This window comes from Oncorhynchus masou, chromosome 31 (genome assembly GCF_036934945.1).
Source record: "Oncorhynchus masou masou isolate Uvic2021 chromosome 31, UVic_Omas_1.1, whole genome shotgun sequence".
NCBI lineage: Eukaryota > Metazoa > Chordata > Actinopteri > Salmoniformes > Salmonidae > Oncorhynchus > Oncorhynchus masou.
Genome location: NC_088242.1, coordinates 38,853,449 through 38,877,047, shown reverse-complemented (window position 1 = coordinate 38,877,047; position 23,599 = coordinate 38,853,449). Strand labels below are relative to the sequence as shown.

Here is a 23,599-nt window from a genome sequence, read left to right as displayed (position 1 = left end):
GGGCCACTCAAGGACATTCTGATATTTGTCCCAAAGCCACTCTCGATGTTGGCGTGGCTATGTGCTATTGGTCATTGTCCTGTTGGAAGGTGAACCTTTGGTCCAGTCTGAGATCCTGAGCATTCTAGAGCAGGTTTTCATCAATGATCTCGCTGTGCTTTTCTCTGTTCATCTTTCCCTCGATCCTGACTAGTCTCCCAGTCCCTGCCGCTGATAAACATCCCCTCAGCATGATGTTGCCAGCACCATGCGTCACCGTGGGGATGGTGCCAGGTTTCCTCCAGACGTGACGCTTGGCATTCAGGCCAAAAAGACCCATCTTGATTTCATCAGATGGTCTGAGAGACCTTTAGGTGCCTTTTGGCAAACTCCAAGCGGGCTGTCATGTGCCTGTTACTGAGGATTGGCTTGTGTCTGGCCACTCTACCATAAAGGACTGATTGGTGGAGTGCTGCAGAGATGGTTGTCCTTCTGGAAGTTTCTCACATCTTCACATCAACTCAGAGCTCTACGGACAATTCCTTCAACCTCATGACTTGGTTTTTGCTCTGACATGCACTGTCAACTGTGGGACCTTATATAGACTGGTGTGTTCCTTTCCGAATCATGTCCAATCAAGTTGTAGAAACATCGCAAGGATGATCAATAGAAACAGGATGTACCTGAGCTCAATTTCTAGTCTCTTAGCAAAGGGTCTGATTTCTTATTGCGTGGCATGGTCTCTCAGAAAAAGTCCACGAGTCGTGATTTTGTCTCATCAGGGGTGATGGTGGGATTCGCGTTTATCGTTGAAGGAATGAGAGTTACACCGAGGCCTGTACTCTGGAGCGGGATCAATTTGGAGGTGGAGGGTCCGTCATGGTCTGGGGTGGTGTGTCACAGTACCATCGGACTGAGCTTGTTGTCATTGCCTGCAATCTCAACGCTGTGTGTTACAGGGTAGACATCGTCCCTCGTGGTACCCTTCCTGCAGGCTCATCCTCACATGACCCTCCAGCATGACAATGCCACCAGCCATACTGCTCATTCTGTGAGTGATTTCCTGCAAGACAGGAATGTCAGTGTTCTGCCATGGCCAGCAAAGAGCCCAAATCTCAATCCCATTGAGCACGTCTGGGACCTATTGGATTGGAGGGTGAGGCCCTGGGCCATTCCCCCCAGAAATGTCTGGGAACTTGCAGGTGCCTTGGTGGAAAAGTGGGGTAACTTCTCACAGCAAGAACTGGCAAATCTGGTGCAGTCCATGAGGAGGAGATGCACTGTAGTACTTATTGCAATAGGTGGCCACACCAGATACTGTCTGTTACTTTTGAGCCCCCCTTTGTTCATGGACACATTATTCCATTTCTGTTAGTCACATGTCTTTGGAACTTGTTCAGTTTATTCAGTTGTTGAATCTTGTTATGTTCATACAGATATTTACACATGTTAAGTTTGTAGAAAATAAACGCAGTTGACAGTGAGAGGACGTTTCTTTTTTTGCTGAGTTGATATAGAAATCAAAAGGTTGCCTTCTGCAGCATGTAACGCGTTTTTGTTTCCCTTATAGTTATTTAAAATAGAACAGTCCCATAACAGCTTATTTTTACAAAGTAAAACATAAAGGAGAATTGTATCAACCAGCAAGGCATGCAGTCAAATTATTTGCTGCTGTTAAGTAAGCATAACACAAACTCACCATTACACGATTGTCTTTCAAAATCAACCTCTTCACCCTCCTTATAACTCAGTTAAGCCTAATTTAATTGTGAACTAAGGTGCACAATTATCACACATTCATCCATTTTTCATTCATCCAATTCATCCCAAAGATGTTCAATGGGGTTGAGGTCAGGGCTCTGTGCAGGTCAGTCAAGTCTGTGCAGGTCAGACACCGATCTCGACAAACCATTTCTGTATGGATCTCGCTTTGTGCACAGAGCCATTTTCATGCTGAAACAGAAAAGGGACTTCATCAAACTGTTGCCACAAAGTTGGAAGCACAGAATCGTCTCCAATGTCATTGTATGCTGTAGCATTACGATTTCCCTTCACTGGAACTAAGGGGCCTAGGCCGAACCACAAAACCACCACAGGCCATTATTCCTCCCCCACTAAACTTTAAAGTTGGCACTATGCATTCGGGCAGGTAGCGTTCTCCTGGCATCCGCCAAACACAGATTAATTGGTCGGACTGCCAGATGGTGAAGCGTGATTCATCACTCCAGAGAAAGCCTTTCCACTGCTCCAGAGTCCAATGGCGGTGAGCTTTCCACCACTCCAGGAGACGCTTGGCATTGTGCATGGTGATTTTATGCTTCTGTGCGGCTGCTCGGCCATGTAAACCCATTTCATGAAGCTCCCGACAAACAGTTATTGTACTGTTGTACTGATGTTGCATCCAGAGGCAGTTTGGAACACGGTAGATAGTGTTTCAACTGAGGACAGATTCTTATTTAGTGTGCACTGTGCATATAAGTAGGCTAATGTGCTAACTATTCCTACATACCTGGTGCAAGATAATTAGCTATGCATATAGTAAAAATGATATGTATGCAACTCTTTCTGCATCTACAGAGTTGTTAGGAATGGAGAGATGTACAGTGAGCTCCGAAAAGTATTGGGACTGTGACACGTGTTGTTGTTTTGGCACTGTACCCCAGCACTTTGGATTTGAAATTAGGTTAAACTGCAGACTGTCAGATTTAATTTGGGGGTATTGTCATCCATATCGGGTGAACAGCTTACAAATTACAACACTTTTTTACGCAGTTCCCCCCTTACAGTACCACTCAAAAGTTTGGACACACCTACTCATTCCATGGTTTACCTTTTTTAAAACTATTTTCTACAGATATGGAATCATCTAACTAAAAAAGTGTTAAACAAATCAAAATATATTTGAGATTCTTCAAAGTAACCCCCTTTGCCTTGATGACAGCTTTGCACACTCTTGGCATTCTCTCAACCACCTTCATGAAGTAGTGACCTGGAATGCATTTCATTTAACAGGCCTTGTTAAAAGTTAATTTGTGGAATTTCTTTATTCTTAATGTTTTAGCCAGTCATTTGTGTTGTGTCAGAATATAGCCCTATTTGGTAAAAGACCAAGTCCATATTATGGCGAGAACAGCTCAAATATGTGAAGAGAAACGACAGTCCTTCATTACATTAACATGTCTAGGACAGGTTCCGCAAGCAGAAACACTCGCCAACAGCCAATGAAATTGCAGGGCGCCAAATACAAATCAACAGAAAGCTCATAAATCAAATTTCTCAAACATGCAAGTATTAGGCACCATTTTAAAGATACAATTCATGTTAATCCAGCTAGTGTCTGATTTCAAAAATGCTTTACAGCGAAAGCTCCACAAACGATTATGTCAGGTCACCACCAACTCACAGAAAAAATTTTCAGCCAAAGAGAGGAGTTACAAAAAGCACAAATAGAGATAAAATTAATCACGAACCTTTGATGATCTTCATCAGATGACTTCATGTTACACAATACATGTATGTTTTGTTCGGTAAAGTTCATATTTATATCCAAAATGTTTATTTTACATTGGCGTGTTCTGTTCACTAGTTCCAAAACATGCAGTGATATTGCAGAGAGCCACATGAATTCACAGAAATACTCTTTATAAATGTTGATGAAAATTCAAGTGTTATGAATGGAACTTTAGATACACTTCTCCTTAATGCAAATGCTGCGTCAGATTTCAAAAACACTTTAAGGAAAAAGCATACACGGCGCTCAGAGCCCAAACCAACCAAAATAAATATCCGCCATGTTGCGCAGTCAAAATTATTCATAAATAACATTATAAATATTCACTTACCGCTGATGATCTTCATCAGAATGCACTCCCAGGAATCACAGTTGAATGCTTGTTTTGCTCGATAATGTCCATCATTTATGTCAATTTATGTCCAAATAACTTATTTTGTTAGGGCATTTGGTAAAGGCAGGAAGTTAACCCACTGTTCCTAGGCCATCATTGACATTTGAAAATAAGAATTTGTTCTTAACTGACTTGCCTAGATAAATAAAGGTAAAATAAAAAATAAAATAAAAACAAATCCAAAAGCGCTTTCAGGTCCAGTCGGACGAAAAGTTCAAAAAGTTATATTACAGTTCAAAGAAACTTGTCAAACGAAGTATAGAATCAATCTTTAGGATGTTTTTATCATACATGTTCAATAATGTTCCAACCGGAGAATTCCATTGTCTCTAGAAAAGCAATGGAACGAGAGATACCGCTCATGTGAGTGACTGAGAACAAGGCTGCTAGCAGACAACTTAGTCAAACAGCTTCCATTTGGCACTTCACATGAGAAGCCTGAAACAACTTTCTAAAGACGGCGGATATTTTTTCCCCCTTTTTTTTACCTTTATTTTACTAGGCAAGACAGTTTAAGAACAAATTCTTATTTCAATGATGGCCTAGGAACAGTGGGTTAACTACCTGTTCAGGGGCAGAACGACAGATTTGTACCTTGTCAGCTCGGATTTGAACTTGCAACCTTCTGGTTACGAGTCCAATGCTCTAACCACTAGGCTACCCTGCCGCCCCAAGCCTTAGGAAGTGCAGCATAACCCATATCCCACTGTGAATTCGATAGGGGCTGAGTTCAATGACTACAAACCTCAGATCTCCCACTTCCTGTTTGGATTTCTTCTCAGGTTTTTGCCTGCCATATGAGTTCTGTTATACTCACAGACATCATTCAAACAGTTTTAGAAACTTCAGAGTGTTTTCTATCCAATACTAACAATAATATGCATATATTAGCATCTGGGACTGAGTAGGAGGCAGTTCGCTCTGGGCACGCTATTCATCCAAATGTGAAAATGCTGCCCCCTATCCCGAAGAAGTTTTAAGACATGAAGGTCAGTCAATACAGAAAATGTCAAGAGCAGTCACAAAAACCATCAAGCACTATGATGAAACTGGCTTTCATGAGGACCGCCACAGGAGAGGAAGACCCAGAGTTACCTCTGCTGCAGAGGATAAATTTGCTAGAGTTACCAGCATCAGAAATTGCAGCCCACATAAATGCTTCACAGAGTTCAAGTAACAGACACATCTCAACATCAAGACATCTCAACTCAACATCTGCTGGACTCTGCTGGAGTCACTTTTATAGAGAACTTTAACACCTTCTGGAAACAGAAGATATTCTACAGTCCATCCAAATCATCTTGGCTCCTGAAACAATGACTGGTAAATGATCCAAGACCAGCTCAGTTAATCCCTATCATTGTGACAATGAACAGTCATAATTCTGCATCAAATGTACATTATCCCAAGGGCATTGGCAAACACAACGTAAGTAATTGAATTGATGTAGCCCCAATTACACAGAATACTTCTGTTAATCCTACAGCTATTGTCTACAGTAATCATGAACCTATGAACCAGTGTTGCACTGTTAGCACAAAGGCGGTGTGTCCTAGTAGGAAGACCGCTTTGTGCAGCTGACCCACCCTGCACTATTAGCTCCAATGTAAAAGACATGAGTAAGTCTACTCTGATTAACTTCCCAGTAAAGCATTAAAAACAACAGCAACCCAGAAAAGTGCTAAAAATAGCCCATACTAACATATGTAGCCTAAGAAACAAGGTCCATGAAGTCAATAACTTGCTTGTAACAGATTACATTAATATTCTGACTCTCTGAAACTCACTTAGATAATACCTTTGTTGATACAGTGGTAGCAATACATGGTTATAAAATCTACCAAAAAGACATACCTGTAAAGCTTGGGGACGATCTAATGGTAAATGCTGTTGAAGTAATAAGGCTACAGTTTTATCTGCATCCCCATAATGCCCATTATTGTGGGAAGCTGCTATAGACCACCAAGTGCTAACAGTCATTATCTGGATAATATGTGTGAAATGCTTGACAATGTATGTGAAATCAAAAGAGAAGTATACTTTCTGGATTATTTAAATATTGACTGGCTATCATCAAGCTGCCCACTCAAGACAAAACGTCAAACTGTAACCAGTGCCAGCAACCTGGTTCAGGTTATCAGTCAACCTTAACAGGGTAGTTACAAACAGCACAGGAATAAAATCATCAACATGTATTGATCACATATTTACTAATGCTGCAGAAATTTGCTTTAAAGCAGTATCCAAATCCATAGGATGTAGTGATCACAGTATAATAGCCATATCTAGGAAAACCAAACTTCAAAAGGCTGGGCCTAATATAGTGTATAAGAAGTCATACAATACGTTTTGTAGTGATTCATATGTTGATGATGTAAAGAATATTTGTTGGTCTGTGGTGTGTAATGAAGATCAACCAGAAGCTGTTCTTGACACATTTATGAAAACGCTTATTCCAGTTACTAATAAGCACTCACCCAGTAAGAAAATTACTGTAAAAACTATTCAATCCCCTTGGATTGATGAGGAATTGAAAAATATTACAGTTGAGAGGGATGAGACAAAAGTTATGGCAAAAAAGCCTGGCAGCCCAACTTATTGGCAAACGTACTGCAAATTAAGAAATTATGTGACTAAACTAAATAAAAATACAAAATAAACCATACTATGAAACAAAGATCCATTACATAAGGACTCATAGTAAAAAGCTTGGGGGCACCTTAAATTACATTTTGGGGGGGAAAGCCATCTCAGCTCCAACATTCATTGAATCAGATGGCTCATTTATCATGAAGCCCACTGATATTGCCAACTACTTTAAGGACTTTTTCATTGGCAAGATACGCAAACTTAGGGATGACATGCCAGCAACAAACGCTAACAGTACACATCCAAGTATATCGGACCAAATTATGAAATTTCAGCCTGTTACCAATCAGCCTGTTACCGACCATTAGTAAACCATGTGGAGACCTCACCTGGCTTAACTGGTGGTTTAACAAACCTCCAAATGAGTTTCAATGGCATACAACACTCCTTCCGTGGCTTCCAACTGCTCTTAGTAAAACTAAATGAATGCTCTTCAACCGATTGCTGCCCGCACCCGCCCCTCCGACTATCATCACTACACTGGAAGGTTCTGACTTAGAATATGTGGAGAACTACAAATACCTAGGTGTCTGGTTAGACTGTAGACTCACGTTAAACATCTCCAATCCAAAATTAAATCTAGAATCGGCTTCCTATTTCGCAAGACAACCTTCTTCACTCATGTTGCCAAACACACCCTCGTAATACTGACTATCATACCGATCCTTGACTTCAGCGATGTAATTTACAAAATAGCCTCCATCACTCTACTCAACAAATTGTTTGCAGTCTATCACAGTGCCATCCGTTTTGTCATCAAAGCCCCATATTTTACCCACCACTGCAACCTGTATGCTCTAGTTGGCTGGCCGTTGCTACATGTTCGTTGCCAAACCCACTGGCTCCAGGTCATCTATAAGTCTTTGCTAGGTAAAGCCCCACCTTCTCAGTTCACTGGTCACCATAGCAACACCCACCCGCAGCACGCGCTCCAGCAGGTATATTTCATTGTCATCCCCAAAGACAACATCTCATTTGGCCGCATTTCCTTCCAGTTCTCTGCTGCCAATGACTGGAACAAATTGCAAAAATCACAGAAGCTAGAGACTTATATATCCCTCTCTAACTTTAAGCATCAGCTGTCAGAGCAGCTTTCCAATCACTGCACCTGTACACAGCCCATCTGTAAATAGCCCACGCAACTACCTCATCCCCATGTTGTTATTTTCTTGCTCTTTTGCACCCCAGTATCTCTACTTGCACATCATCTGCACACCTATCACTTCAGTGTTAATGCTAAATTGGAATTATTTCACCACTATGGACTATTTATTGCCTACCTCCCTAAACTTTCTACATTTGCACACAGTGTACATAGATGTTTCTATTGTGTTATGGACTGTACGTTTGTTTATCCCATGTGTAACGCTGTTGTTTTTGTCGCTTTGCTTTATCTTGGCCAGGTCGCAGTTGTAAATGAGAACTTGTTCTCAACTGGCCTACCTGGTTAAATAAAGGTGAAATAAATGTTAAAAAGTAAATTCCGGAGTATACCACCCCTTTTCCGGCTTCATCAATAAGTGCATCGACGACGTCGTCCCCACAATGACCGTACGCACATATCTCAAACAGAAGCCATGGATTACAGGCAACATCCTCACCGAGCTAAAGGCTAGCGCTGCCACTTTCAAGGAGCGGGACACTAATCCGGACCCATTAGAGAAATCCCGCTATGCCCTCAGACAAACCATTAAACAGGCAAAATATCACTACAGGACAAAGATTGAATCCTTCTGCACTGGCTCTGATGCTCGCCGGATGTGGCAGGGCTTGCAAACTATTACAAACTACAAAAGGTAAACCAAGCCGTGAGCTGCCCAGTGACGCAAGCCTACCAGACTGACTAAATGACAACTGGCTACTGTCTTCACTGACATTTTCAACCTCTCCCTGACCCAGTCTGTAACACCTACATGTTTCAAGCCGACCACCATTGTCCCTGTAACCAAGAAAGCGAAGGTAACCTGCTTAAATTTCTACCGCACCATAGCACTCACGTGGGTATTCATAAGGTGCTTTGAAAGGCTGGTCATGGCTCACACACACACCATCTTCCCGGAAAACACTCCAATTCGCATACTGCCCCAACAAATCCACAGATGACGCAATCTCAATCACACTCCACACTGCCGTTTACCACCTGGACAAGAGGTACACCTATGTGATAATGCTGTTCATTGACTACAGCTCAGCTTTCAACACCATAGTGCCCACAAAGCTCATCACTAAGCTAAGGACCCTGGTACTAAACACCTCCCTCTGCAACTGGATACTGGACTCTGTAAGGGCAGGCAACACATCTGCAACGCTGATCCTCAAGACAGGGGCCCTCAGGGGTGCGTGCTTAGTCCCCTTAGTCTGTACTCCCTGTTCACCCATGACTGCATGGCCAAGCACAACACCAACACAATCATTACGTTTTCTGATGAGACAACAGTGGTAGGCCTGGTCACCAACAATGTTGAGACAGCCTATAGGGAGATTTCAGAGAACTGGCAGTGTGGTGCCAGAACAACAGCCTGGTTCTCAACTTGAGCAAGGCAAAGGAGAGGATTATGGACTACAGGAAAAGGAGGGCCGAGCACGCCCCCTTTCACATCGACAGGGCTGTAGTGGAGCGGGCCGAGAGTTTCAAGTTCATTGGTTTCCACATCACCAACGATCTATCATGGTCCGAACACACCAAGACAGTCATAAAGAGGGCACGACAAACCTTTTAACACAAGCTGCTTGGTTTGACCTCATTTGACCTCTGTCATTGCCAACAAAGGGTATATAACAAAGTATTCAGATAACTTTTGTTATTGACCAAATATTTATTTTCCACCATAATTTGTAAATAAATTCATTAAAAATCCTACAATGTGATTTTCTGGATTTTTTTCTCTCATTTTGTCTGTCATAGTTGAAATGTACCTACGATGAATATTACAGGCCTCTCATCTTTTTAAGTGGGAGAACTTGCACAATTGGTGGCTGACTAAATACTTTTTGCTCCACTGTATTTGCTAGGTGGTGTCAGAGGGTCCAAAAAATTGTCAAACACTCCAGTCACCCAAGTCATAGACTGTTCTCTCTGCTACCACACCGAAAGCGCCCAGAGGCACCAATTCTAGGTCCAAAAGGCTCCTTAACAGCTTCTACCCCCAAGACATAAAACTGCTGAACAATTGCTCAAATGGTCACCGGGACTATTTACATTGACACCCCCACCCTCCTTTGTTTTTACACTTTGTTTTTTACTTCAACTAACCATTACCCACGGATATTGACTAAGTACCGGTACCCCATATATATATATATATATATATATATATATATATATATATATATATATATACATATATATAGCCTCGTTATTGTTATTTTATTGCGTTAGTTTTATTGTATTGTGAAAATATTTGTTTAACTCTATTTCTTGAACTGCATTGTTGGTTAATGTCACGTCTACTCCACTGCTTCGGTACTCATGGTCGCCGGTCTACTAACCACCGGCCCTGACAACCCATCATTACCCACACCTGGCAACCTTCATTACGCACACCTGCCCCTCATCATTAGGCACACCTGGACTTCATCACCTCCCTGATTACTTCACCTCTGTGTTCATCAGTCCTTAGGCGTTATTTATTGTCTCTCATGTTCAGTCCACGGTTCAAGTAGATTCTTTTATATCTGTTCTGTATTGAACCTAACTTCTGCACCTGCTTTCTGACTCCCGGCTTATACATAACAGAATAACACCTCAGCAAGATGGAAGTAGCAGAAGATTCAACCCTCTTCCAGATGGTTAACAAACAAGGTCATCTATTTTTATCAGCACCACGAACAGCTGGCAAAACTGGTTACGACCATGGAGGAGGTTCTCTGCGTTCTCCATACCTATATCAAAGGTTCTCTTCCCACTGGTCGTCATCAGATGGGAGCCCCCACCACTGAGTGGTCCAAGGTTTCCCTGGTCATTTCCCTGCTGACCGGACAGGCGTTGGAGTGGGCTATGACCATCTGGGAGAGAAGAGAGGAGGAGCTGGGTGCGTATGAGAGGTTCATGGCTCTGTTCAGGGCGGTCTTTGCCCATCCTTCAGATGTCAGAGAGGGAGGTGAGCTTCTTTTCCAGCTCCAGCAGTGTGCCCAAACCACTGCAGAATACACCCTCACCTTTTGCACGGTGGCAGCCTTCAGCAGATGGAATGAGCCAGCAAGCCGCAATCTTTTCCACAATGGACTGTGCGAGGAAGTCCAAATGAAGTTGGAATGTCAGGATGACAACATATCCTTGGACGCTCTCCTCTCAATGGCCATCCATCTGGATAACGTTCTTCGGGAGCGTCAGTGTCCACCTCACAACTTGTTTCCCTCCATTTGCTTTCATGAGACAGAGCATAGACCCGTGAAGGTTCACCGGAGACAGCTGGGGCTCTGTCCCTACTGCGACCAGGAGGGGAACCAGCATCAGCAGTGTCCGGTGCACCCTAATCCGGGGTCCACTGGAGCAGAGGGGCGGCCCTGTGATCTTCCGTCTTCCAGGGTAGGCGTGTTTATTCCATTATCATTGTTTTCCGCCAAACCTTTTATGGTTCCTATTTCACTGGCTGGCTGTCCCTCAAGTGTTGTCTCCACAGCTCTAGTAGACACAAGTGCCACTGGGAACTATATTGACCAGGCCCTCGCCTCCTCCCTGAACTTAACATCATATCTGCTCTACTTTTCCTGTCCAAGCACCTGTACACAAGTTAATCCTCGGCCTCATATGGCTCCAACGTCACAACCCCATCATGGTCGAGCATGAAAATCACTACCTGGGGTTCAGGATGTCAGAAGACCTCCTTCCCTGTATACTGTGGTTCCACGCCGGTTGAGAGTACTGTAAGTGCCCACCAGCCCATCAATCAATTCTCCCATATTACTGGCCCCGTGTTTTGGGACGTAGTTGTGGACATCCGCAAGGCTCTGGAGATGGAACCTGCTCTTGTTACCTGCCCTCCAGAAACCATCTAGGTTCCCTTGAGGGTTAGAAATCTGCTGTTGACCTGGGCACACATATCCCTCGCCGCTGGACACCCAGGAATCACCCACACCACCCAATCCCTCTCAGAGAAGTACTGGTGGCCCACCTTGGCACAGGATATCGCCCATTTTGTCAACTCATGTTCCATATGTACCCAGTCCAAATCTTCACGGCACAAACTCCTTCCCGTGCCACATCGACCATGGTCTCATCTGTCCATTGATTTCATCACTGATATTCTAAATCCTGTTGTTTTATCCCTCTCTCTGGTCTCTCTACCACTGAGGCACTGTTCTAGCATGTGGAGCACTATGACTTTATGGCCTTCCGGATAACGTCATCTCCGACCGTGACCCCCAATTCACGTCATGGGTATGTAGAAGCTGGGTGTCACGGTCAGCCTCCCTTCCGGGGACCAGCCTCAGTCCAATGGGCATGTGGAGAGGATGAACCAGGAGCTGGGAGGTTCCTTAGGAGTCCCTGTCAGAACCGGCAGGGCTAGTGGACCTGGTTCCTTCCTGGGCGGAATACACCAAGAACTCACTTCGTCACTCCTCCACCGGGCTGTCTCGCTTCCAGTGCATTCTGGGTTACCAGTCGGCCCTGGCCCCATGGACCCCGAGCCAGACCAAAGACCCTGCAGTGGACGAGTGATTCAGGCGCACAGAGGAGGTTTGGAACGCATCCCACGTGAGGCTCCAACAAGCCACCCATGACAGAAGGAGCAGGCGGACAGCCACCACAGTGAGGCTCCCATGTTCCATTCTGGTGATTGCGTCTGGCTCTCCACCAGGAACCTCCTGCTCCACCTGCCCTGCCGGAAGCTGAGCCCTCGGTTTGTGGGGCCTTTCAAAGTCAATGAGGTAACATACCATTTACAGCTCCCCACTAAATACCGGATTTCACAAAATTTTCATGTTTCCCTCAGGCCAGTGGTTCCTAGTTCCCTGGCTGATGCCGTCCCCCACGACACCCCTCCACCACCCCTGGACATCAAGGGAGGCCCCGCCTATGCTGTCAGATCCCTACTGGACTCCGGACATCATGGGAGTCGACTACAGTACCTGGTGGACTGGGAGGGGTATGGTCCAGGGGAGCGGTGTTGGGTTCCTGTGGACGCATTCTAGATCCCAACACCATCCAAGATTTCCACCTTCTCGGTCCGGACCGGCCTGCTCCTCACCCTCGGGGCCGTCCCTCTGGCCGGTGACGTTGTAAGCCGCACGTTGGGGGGGGGGGTTACTATCACGTCTACTCCTGCTCCACCACCCCGGTGCTCAACATCGCTGGTTTACTAATCACCGGTCCTGGCAACCCATGATTACACACACCTGGCACACATGCGCCTCATCATTAGGCAGACATGAACTTCATGACTTTCCTGATTACTTCCCCTTTATTTAGCCCTCTGTGTTCATCCAGCCTTAGGGGTTAGTGATTGTCTCTCACATTTAGTACTCTTCACATGTTTGTGCTTTTGTAACTCACCTTCTGCACCTGCTTTCTGATTCCCACACGGCACGTGACAAATCAAATGTGAGTTTACTTTTTTACAACTTGGCCAATTACGCTAACAAAAAGCTAGCAATTTGATTGTGCATCTGTTACATAAGCAACAAGATGGAAAAATGGAGCTACCCCTATATTGCTTACACATCTACTCAAGTGCCTAGAGGCAATAGGGGTGTCTCTGGCCCCCGCCCAGTTAGGGAGAGTGATGAGCTCTACAGCAGTCTCACAACTCAATCGCTGGTTGAAAACTGTTTTCTGCCCCTACCAAAAGATAGAATTTGTAGATAATTGGCCCTCTTTCTGGGACTCACCCACAAAGAGGAGTGACAGACTCCATCCTAGCTGGAGGGGTGCTCTTATCTTATCTACGAACATAGACAGGGCTCTAACTCCCCTCGCTCCACAATGAAATGGGGTGCAGGCCAGGCAGCAGGCTGTTAGCCAGCCTGCCAGCATAGTGGTCTGCCACTAGCACAGTCAGTATAGTCAGCTCAGCTATCTCCATTGAGACCGTGTCTGTGCCTCGACCTAGGTTGGGCAAAACTAAACATGGCGGTGTTCACCTTAGAAATCTTACTGGAATAAAGACCTCCTCCATTCCTGCCATTATTGAAAGAGATTGTGATACCTCACATCTCAAAATAGGGCTACCTAATGTTAGTTCCCTCACTTCCAAGGCAGTTATAGTCAATGAACTGATCATAATCTTGATGTAATTGGCCTGACTGATACATGGCTTAAGCCTGATGAATTTGCTGTGTTAAATGAGGCCTCACCTCATGGTTACACTAGTGACCATATCTCCCGTGCATCCCGCAAAGGCGGAGGTGTTGCTAACATTTACGATATCAAATTTCAATTTACAAAAAAAAAAGTTTTCGTATTTTGAGCTTCTAGTCATGAAATCTATGCACCCTACTCAATCACGTTTTATAGCTACAGTTTACAGGCCTCCTGGGCCATATACAGCGTTCCTCACTTAGTTCCCTGAATTCCTATCGGACCTTGCAGATAATATTCACATTTTTAATGACTTTAATATTCACATTGAAAAGTCCACAGAACCACTCCAAAAGGCTTTCGGAGAGATCATCGGGTTTTGTCCTACATGTCTCTGGACCTACTCAATGCCACAGTCATACTCTGGACCTAGTTTTGTCCAATGGAATAAATGTTGTGGATCTTAATGTTTTTCCTCATAATCCAGACCACCATTTTATTATGTTTGCAATCGCAGCACATAATCTGCTCAATCCCCAACCAAGGATCATCAAAAGTCGTGCTATAAATTCTCAGACAACCCAAAGATTCATTGAAGATGTTCCAGACTCCCTCTGCCAACCCAAGGATGCCAGAGGACAAAAATCAGTTAACCAGATTGAGGAACTCAATTTAACCTTGTGCAATACACTAGATGCACTCGCACCCATAAAAACATTTGTCATAAGAAACGAGCTCCCTGGTATACAGAAAATACCCGAGCTCTGAAGCAAGTTTCCAGAAAATTGGAACGGAAATGGTGCCACACCAAACTGGAAGTCTTCCGACGAGCTTGGGAAAGACAGTTCTGTGCAGTATCGAAGAGCCCTGACTGCTGCTCGATCATCCTGTTTTTCCAAATTAATTGAGGAAAATAAGAACAATCCAAAATGCATTTTTGATACTGTCGCAAAGCTAACTAAGCGAGGATGGCTTTCACTTCAGCAGTAATACATTTATGAAGTTCTCTAAGGAAAAGATCATTGGAAAGCAAATTATGGACTCCTTTTTAAATCTGCGTATTCCTCCAAAACTCAGTTGTCCTGAGTCTGCACAACTCTGCCAGGACATAGGATCAAGGGAGACACTCAGGTTTTTTAGTACTATATCTCTTGACACACTGATGAAAATAATCATGGCCTCTAAACCTTCAAGCTGCATTCTGGACCCTATTCCAACTAAACTACTGAAAGAGCTGCTTCCTGTGCTTGGCCCTCCTATGTTGAACATAATAAACATCTCTCTATCCACCGGATGTGTACCAACCTCACTAAAAGTGGCAGAAATAAAGCATCTCTTGAAAAAGCCAAACCTTGACCCAGAAAATATAAAAAACTATCGGCCTATATCGAGTCTCCCGTTCTTCTCAAAGTTTTTTGAAAAACCTGTTGCACCTCACTGACACTTCCTGTCTCAGCCTCCAGTATTTATGCTGCAGTAGTGTGTGTCGGGTGGCTAGGGTTAGTCTGTTATATCTGGAGTATTTCTCCTGTCTTATCCGGTGTCTTGTGTGAATTTAAGTATACTCTCTATAATTCTCTTTCTTTCTTTCTTTCTTTCTTTCTTTCTTTCTTTCTTTCTTTCTTTCTTTCTTTCTTTCTTTCTTTCTTTCTTTCTTTCTTTCTTTCTTTCTTTCTTTCTTTCTTTCTCTCTCTCTCTCTCTCTCTATTAGAGGACCTGAGCCCTAGGACCATGCCTTAGGACTACCTGGCATGATGACTCCTTGCTGTCTCCAGTCCACCTGACCATGCTGCTCCATTTTCAACTGTTCTGCCTCCGGCTATGGAACCCTGACCTGTTCAATGGACGTGCTACCTGTCCCGGACCTGCTGTTTTGAAATCTCTAGAGACAGCAGGAGTGGTAGAGAAACTCTTAATGATCGGCTATGAAAAGCCAACTGCCATTTACTCTTGAGGAGCTGACCTGTTGCACCCTCGACAACTAATGTGATTATTATTATTTGACCATGCTGGTCATTTATAAACATTTGAACATCTTGTCCATGTTCTGTTATAATATCCACCCGGCACAGCCAGAAGAGGACTGGCCACCCAGTTCCTCTCTAGGTTCCTCTCTAGGTTCATCTCTAGGATCCTCCCTCGGTTTTGGCCTTTCTAGGGAGTTTTTCCTAGCCACCATGCTTCTACACCTTCATTGCTTGCTGTTTGGGTTTTTTGGCTGGGTTTCTGTACAGCACTTTGAGATATCAGCTGATGTAAGAAGGGTTATATAAATACATTTGATTTGATTTGAGGGGCTAGGAGTTGGCTTGGAATGTAAGGTATAGCTTTATTGTATTAAACATGGCGTACATGCCCATGTGCTATTTCTAACCATTTAAATGAATATACAGTGTGCAGCAAAGAATACACTTCAAGGATGTAGTAAAGGTAAATGCCATCTTAAATAATTGCATATATTCACACACAGGAAGACACTTGCAAACACACACATACATGCCACATAGACAATGCATTTGCAAACATGTACACAGTCAAGTACATTGCAGAGATAATTATTTTGGTTGCCCTATAGGACCGTACATCACACTCACACACAATACTCGCTTCCATGCTGATAGAAGACATCTAATTTGCTTCCTCCATGTTTCCATGGTGACCAGAGCACATTCATATTTTCCAAGGTGAGCAAAGAAAGTTTTGCTGGATTGTATGTTCTGTGAAAGCTTTTTTTCTGATTGGACGAGAGAAAATAAAAGAGTGATTTACTGTGCAAATGAAACATTTCCTTACCCATGAACTTGATGCCCAGTTCATCAGCTGCTCCATCCAAGGACACAGAGCATAAGAGAGGGAGAAAGAAAGAGAGACACAGAGGGGGAAGAGATGGAGAAAAAGTAAGGTAGAGCGATATACACAGAGAGATGGAGATGGGCAGAGTGAGAAGGAAAGGGGGAGAGAAAGAGAGTGGGAAGACAATACAGCGTTATATGAAACACAGTCATAACCCTCACTCATGATTTACCCACTGGAACACTGCAGCTATATTACTAGAACTTCCCTAAAATCCATTTTCTTAAAAAAAAAACTTTTTTTCAAACATAGAAATATTGTTATTGAGACAGACAATAGGCTTTACAGACCTAAAATGCCTTTCATGTTCCAAGTCCACAAAATAGGGATGTTTTGGGTGGACAGAGGTTAATTGTGATGTAGGTACTAGTATAAAAATAATTGCTGAGTAGCATAACCAGTCAAGGGTGGGGAGAAGGGGGAGGTGAAGACTTCAATGAAAGATGACAATGTCATTGAAAGATGACAATGTCATGGTTTGTTATGTGATTGAAATTTGCTCCGTACTGGCCTTGATTTAGTTTTTTCATCCCAGCCAGCGATAATTTTTCTTTCCCCACTTCTCTGACCCCAACCTTATGTTTATTTCAATATTAATTATCCCCAGTTCTTCTGTTCACAAGACTGTCAGTAAAATTATTTTACCTTTATTTAACCAGGCAAGTCAGTTAAGAACAAATTCTTATTTTCAATGACGGCCTAGGAACAGTGGGGTAACTGCCTGTTCAGGGGCAGAACGACAGATTTGTACCTTGTCAGCTCGGGGACATGAACTTGCAACCTTCCGGTTACTAGTCCAACGCTCTAACCACTAGCCACTACCCACTAGCACTAGCACTAGCCACTAGCACTAACCACTACCCTGCCGCCCCAAATACACACACACACGCACGCACGCACGCACCCACACACACACACACACACACACACACACACACACACACACACACACACACACACACACACACACACACACACGTCCCTTTCTCCCTGCATTCAATTATTTTCTAATAATCTCTGAGCTGGGGTGATAGATAAAGAGGAGCACTCGTGTTCCCTTCATCCTGACGTGGCCCTCCTCCCCCTTTTCACGGCACTGTAATATATTCTCATTGAAATTCAAATGAACCCTCACACTTAATTGCTTTTCTGACAGAGGTGGTCTGGGTTTTTAAGTAGAATGTGGTTAGCAGGGCCTGGTGACAGATTATTTAGTTGCCACAGTCACAGAGAGAAGAAAAACTCCCTGACAGCATGAAAACAGTCTGTTAGATGGATTTTGACTGTATCACAGGAAAATGTGTCAATGTCATACTAGTCATAGTTCCTTAATATACGTTGTTTCCCAGAAAATAAATGTATGTTAAAATTTACAATAAAGTTATCTTTATAAAGGGTACCTTTAATGTAAAGTGTTGCCGAAATGTAAAATGGCCAAACAATTAAAACACATTGGATATACACACTGTTTTTAATTACAGTATTATACAATAAAACTAACAGTTAAGTGCTGTATGAATTATTTACAGTAAATTGTGTACAGAGCCAAAATCACACGGAGAGAAGCCCATCAATGGGGCAGCAGGTAGCCTAGTGGTTAGAGTGTTGGACCAGTAACCGAAAGGTGGCAAAAGCAAATCCCTGAGTTTACAAGGTGAACATCTGTCGTTCTGCCCCCGAACAAGGCACTTAACCCTTTGTTGTCATTGAAAATAATAATTTGGTCTTAAATGACTTACCTAGTTAAATAAAGGTAAAATAAAATAAAAAAATTAAAATGGCGTGAAATTTGCATATGAGAGTAGCGTGTCAATTCACATGCACTACATATGCACTACACATGCACTACAATTCATATGCCAAAGTAATTGTCATGAAAATACATAATATGCAGTTATATATGTTCGCTATGTAGCCCCAGGGAGTTGTTGTGAGTTCCTTTTGATTCACCTTGGATGTCCTACTGGAGCTGTGCTAAAAGGTTGTTTCTTTGCTAGCTCACAAGGATGTTGTAGCTAATAAACCCAAGTAGTTTATAAACAACTAAGTCTCGTTCTTCTACATAAACAGTATTCTCTCTTGAAATCGGAGTCCTCAAGTTTTCCAGCCATAGCCTGACTATATGCCGATCAAAATCGTACAATGGTTTTCAAATATGTATTTGACTGATAAACAGCCCAAAACATTTTAAACTACATCTTTTGTGTACTTAGAATACGGAAGATCATAACAATTCATTTTCTACTAACAACCAACGCATTTTTTCTATTTATTTTACCAGTAGACGTGAGAAACGTAGACTTGCTTTATAATTTGAAGGGCTATGACGCAGTTGGCTCATGTGGCCTGTCCGATTTCTCTCATTCACTCATATGCATTCTATTTCCAACGTGAGCACCCTTGTTCGCGCTCGTAAAAAAATGCTTTTCATTTGAATTGAGCTTAACTGGTGAATTATTCCCTAAATTCCAAACAAACGTTGGTTTAACAATACATTAATGTAAAGAAGTGGCTGTATTTTGAATGGTACTGTAACCCCACAGAATACGGTACCTCACTGTATTTTTAAAGCACCTAAAACTTTTGAGCACTACTGGGTGCATGGTATTGTTGCTTCTGGCTCATTAACCTATTTTGAGGTGTGCCTTGTGTAAGATGCTACATTTGTTGCACACTTTAGTGAGAGTTTATAACTGATGCAGTGCCAGTCAAAAGTTTGGACACACCTACTCATTCAAGGGTTTTTCTTTATTTTCACTATTTTTTATGACATCAAAACTATGACGTAACACATATCATGTAATGGAATCATGTAGGTACCAAAAAAGTATGAAACAAATCAAAATATGTTTGAGATTTGAGATTCTTCAAAGTAGCCACCCTTTGCCTTGATGGCAGATTTGCACACTCTTGGCAGTCTCTCAACCAGCTTCATGAGGTAATTACCTGGAATGCATTTCAACAGGACTGCCGTTTTAAAAGTACATTTGTGGAATTTCTTCCTTCTTATTGCGTTTGAGCCAATCGGTTGTGTTGCGACAAGGTAGGGGTGGTAAACAGAAGATAGACCTATTTGGTAAAATACAAGTCCATTTTATGTCAAGAACAACTCAAATAAGCAAAATAAAATGACATAATGTCAGTTGTCATGACTTTCCTGTGAAGAGTCGGAGGATCGGGTTATGTGGGTCCGCTCTACAGCGCCCTTTCCCTCTGCATAGGTGGAGAGGGATAAAGTTGGTAGTTTATGACGGTTGCAAATACCTTGTAGAAGCTCTGCCTTTTGGCTTTGCAAGAGGGGAATGAAACCTCTTTGTTACAAGGAGATTACTCCTGCCAAAACGGTGACATCAAAAGGATGAATAATGAAACAATATTTCTGTAATACAAACAGTTGGAATGGTCCGTGGGTACTGAAAGAACAATTATGTAAGATCAGTTGTTGTCATGGATCCCAATGGTACTGCTGCTCATTCTGTTCCGAAGCTCCAGAGGTCTACGTCACCCGCCTTCTAGGTGTCACTGAATTGGATTCATTATCACCAACCCCAGACTGTCTTGTCTCATTACGCACACCTGGTTTCCATTTCCCCTGATTAGTATGTGTATATATGTGCCCTCCGTTCCCCATTGTCCCCATGTCCGCTGGTCTTGTGAGTACCTGTGCTCTGTTGTATCAGCTTTTGTGCTACGTGTTATTGTGCTCTTGTTAATACGGGTTTCATCCTGTGTATTGGTTAGGGGTTTACACCTCGTTCTTTTGTTTGGGTTACATCCCTGTGATTATATATATATGTGGGGAGAACAAGTATTTGATACACTGCCGATTATGCAGGTTTTCCTACTTACAAAGCATGTAGAGGTCTGTAATTTTTATCATAGGTACACTTCAACTGTGTGAGACAGAATCTAAAACAAAAATCCAGAAATTCACATTGTATGATTTGTAAGTAATTAATTTGCATTTTATTGCATGACATAAGTATTTGATACATCAGAAAAGCAGAAATTAATATTTGGTACAGAAACCTTTGTTTGCAATTACAGAGATCATACGTTTCCTATAGTTCTTGACCAGCTTTGCACACACTGCAGCAGGGATTTTGACCCACTCCTCCATCCAAACCTTCTCCAGATCCTTCAGGTTTCGGGGCTCTTGCTGGGCAACACGGACTTTCAGCTCCCTCCAAAGATCTTCTATTGGGTTCAGGTCTGGAGACTGGCTAGGCCATTCCAGGACCTTGAGATGCTTCTTTACGGAGCCACTCCTTACCTGCCCGTGTGTTTCGGGTCGTTGTCATGCTGGAAGACCCAGCCACAACCCATCTTCAATGCTCTTACTGAGGGAAGGAGGTTGTTGGCCAAGATCTCGCGATACATGGCCCCATCCATCCTCCCCTTAATACGGTGCAGTCATCGTGTCCCCTTTGCAGAAAAGCATCCCCAAAGAATGATGTTTCCACCTCCATGCTTCATGGTTGAGATGGTGTTCTTGGGATTGTACTCATCCTTCTTCTTCCTCCAAACACAGCGAGTGGAGTTTTGACCAAAAAGCTCTATTTTTGTCTCATCAGACCCCATGACCTTCTCCCATTCCTCCTCTGGATCATCCAGATGGTCATTGGCAAACTTCAGACGGGCCTGGACATGCGCTGGCTTGAGCAGGGGGACCTTATTGCACTGCAGGATTTTAATCCATGATGGCGTGGTGTTACTAATGGTTTTCTTAAAGACTGTAGTCCCAGATCTCTTCAGGTCATTAATCCAGGTCCTGCCATGTAGTTCTGGGCTGATCCATCACCTTCCTCATGATCATTAATGCCCCACAAGGTGAGAACTTCCATGGAGCCCCAGACCGAGGGTAATTGACCGTCATCTTGAACTTCTTCCATTTTCTAATAATTGTGCCAACAGTTGTTGCCTTATCACCAAGCTGCTTGCCTATAGTCCTGTAGCCCATCCCAGCCTTGTACAGGTCTACAGTTTTATCCCTGATGTCCTTACACAGCTCTCTGGTCTTGGCCATTGTGGAGAGGTTGGAGTCTGTTTGATTGAGTGTGTGGACAGGTGTCTTTTGTACAGGTAACAAGTTCAAACAGGTGCAGTTAATACAGGTAATGAGTGGGGAATAGGAGGGCTTCTTAAAAAAAATGAACAGGTCTGTGTGTCACGAATCCCGTTTCCTGAGTCTGTTTTTTGCCTGTGTTCTGTCCTGGAGTTTTTTTTTTCCGCGTCCTGGAACGCACCCTGTCTGGTTGCCGGGCAAGGTATCCAGTTGGAAGTTCTGATTACCCGCACCTGTATCCCATCAGCTATCTGCACACCTGGCCCTGATCATCATCTCTCCTCTTCATAAGCCTGGACCTGACATTCATTCCCTGCCGGATCGTTAGCCATGAACAGTATGTTGTGCCATAGTATCAGCCTCAAGTTGGATAGAATTTGTGTTGTTTTTTTACATATTGCTTGCCTTAAACTTACCTCCGTTTGTTCTGTCTTCAGTTACTCACCCGGATCATTTACCCCATTCCCGCCAGGTCGTCGGAGGATTCCGCTACCCCATTGGATCCACCTATTTACTCCCATCAACTCACCACCGCTGCCCACTACGCCACCTGGATATATCTTCACATTCACTTGTAAATAAATACTCACCTTCTTCCTACTCTCCTTGTCCTGGTCTGCTTCTGGGTTCGATTTTGAAAAAAACGTGACACTGTGAGAGACGGAATTCTTACTGGTGGTAGGTGATCAAATACTTATGTCATGCAATAAAATGCAAATCATTTACTTAAAAATCATACAATGTGATTTTCTGGATTCCGTGATTTTCTGATTTTCTTAGATTCTGTCTCTCACAGTTGAAGTGTATATATGATAAAATTTGCAGACCTCTACATGCTTTGTAAGTAGGAACCTGCAAAATCGGCAGTGAATCAAATACTTGTTCTCCCCACCACTGTGTGTGTATGCTGCAGAGGAGATATATACATACACATGTTTTGGGCTTGGTTCCTGTCATTTTCATGACGTACTTTATTTTGAGCGGAAAAATAAAAATCCCTATTACGTATTCCTGCACCTGTCTACTATCATTTTGCAGCATGACAGTTGTTTTGAGCTCTCATTACGGACGGTGAACAACGTAACTGTATCTCTGAAAGTTTATTCCCAGTTATCAGATTTACATCTAAATGTTGTGGAACTTACATGCTTAAATATGAAACTATTTGTGAGAAGATGAAATGTGATGTTAGCCTTCTAAATGAGAATTGTTTTTCATATAAAAGTTTTAACCAGTCAGTGAGCAGAGACATTATGTCGGCGTCATGGAATGCCCCTTTTGCCAGAGTTTAGAAAAGAAAATGCTAAGAAAATGTACATTAGACCAGAGAACGTGAGGACTCAGTCCACACACTGAAATGGTTGCCATTTACTGTACATGGGGGCCAGTTATGTCGAGCGCTAGCTGAATGCGTCACAAATGGTTAAGACATTGCTGGGTTGCTATGGGCGTGTAAAATGTTTCTATTTTTAAAAAAATGTATCCATTATTTTACCAGGTAAGTTGACTGAGAACATGTTCTCATTTGCAGCAACGACCTGGGGAATAGATACAGGGGAGAGGGGGATTAATGAGCCAATTGTAAACTGGGGATTATTAGGTGACCGTGATGGTTTTAGGGCCAGATTGGGAATTTAGCCAGGGCACTGGGGTTAACATCCCTACTCTTACGAGTCTCATGGGATCTTCACTTTTGGATAAATAGTGTGCCCAATTTCAACTTCCTGCTACTCATGCCAAGAATATAAGATATGCATATTATTCATAGATTTTGATAGAAAACACTCTGAAGTTTCTAATACCGTTTGAATCATGTCTGTGAGTATAACAGAACTTATGTAAGCAGGCAAAACCTGAGGACTAACTGTTCAGAATATATTTATTTTTTTACATCTTGCTTCCATATTT

General features: G+C 43.0%; 1 protein-coding gene across 1 annotated transcript in view; it reads right to left on the bottom strand.

The window, feature by feature from the left end:
- Positions 1 to 23,599, bottom strand: part of LOC135524945 (pro-neuregulin-3, membrane-bound isoform-like) — a 356,815-nt gene that overhangs the window by 111,987 nt on the left and 221,229 nt on the right. Inside the window, exon 6 of the mRNA XM_064952775.1 lies at positions 16,567 to 16,596. Coding sequence (XP_064808847.1) covers positions 16,567 to 16,596 — 30 coding nt within the window. The remainder of the gene's footprint in view (positions 1 to 16,566; positions 16,597 to 23,599) is intronic.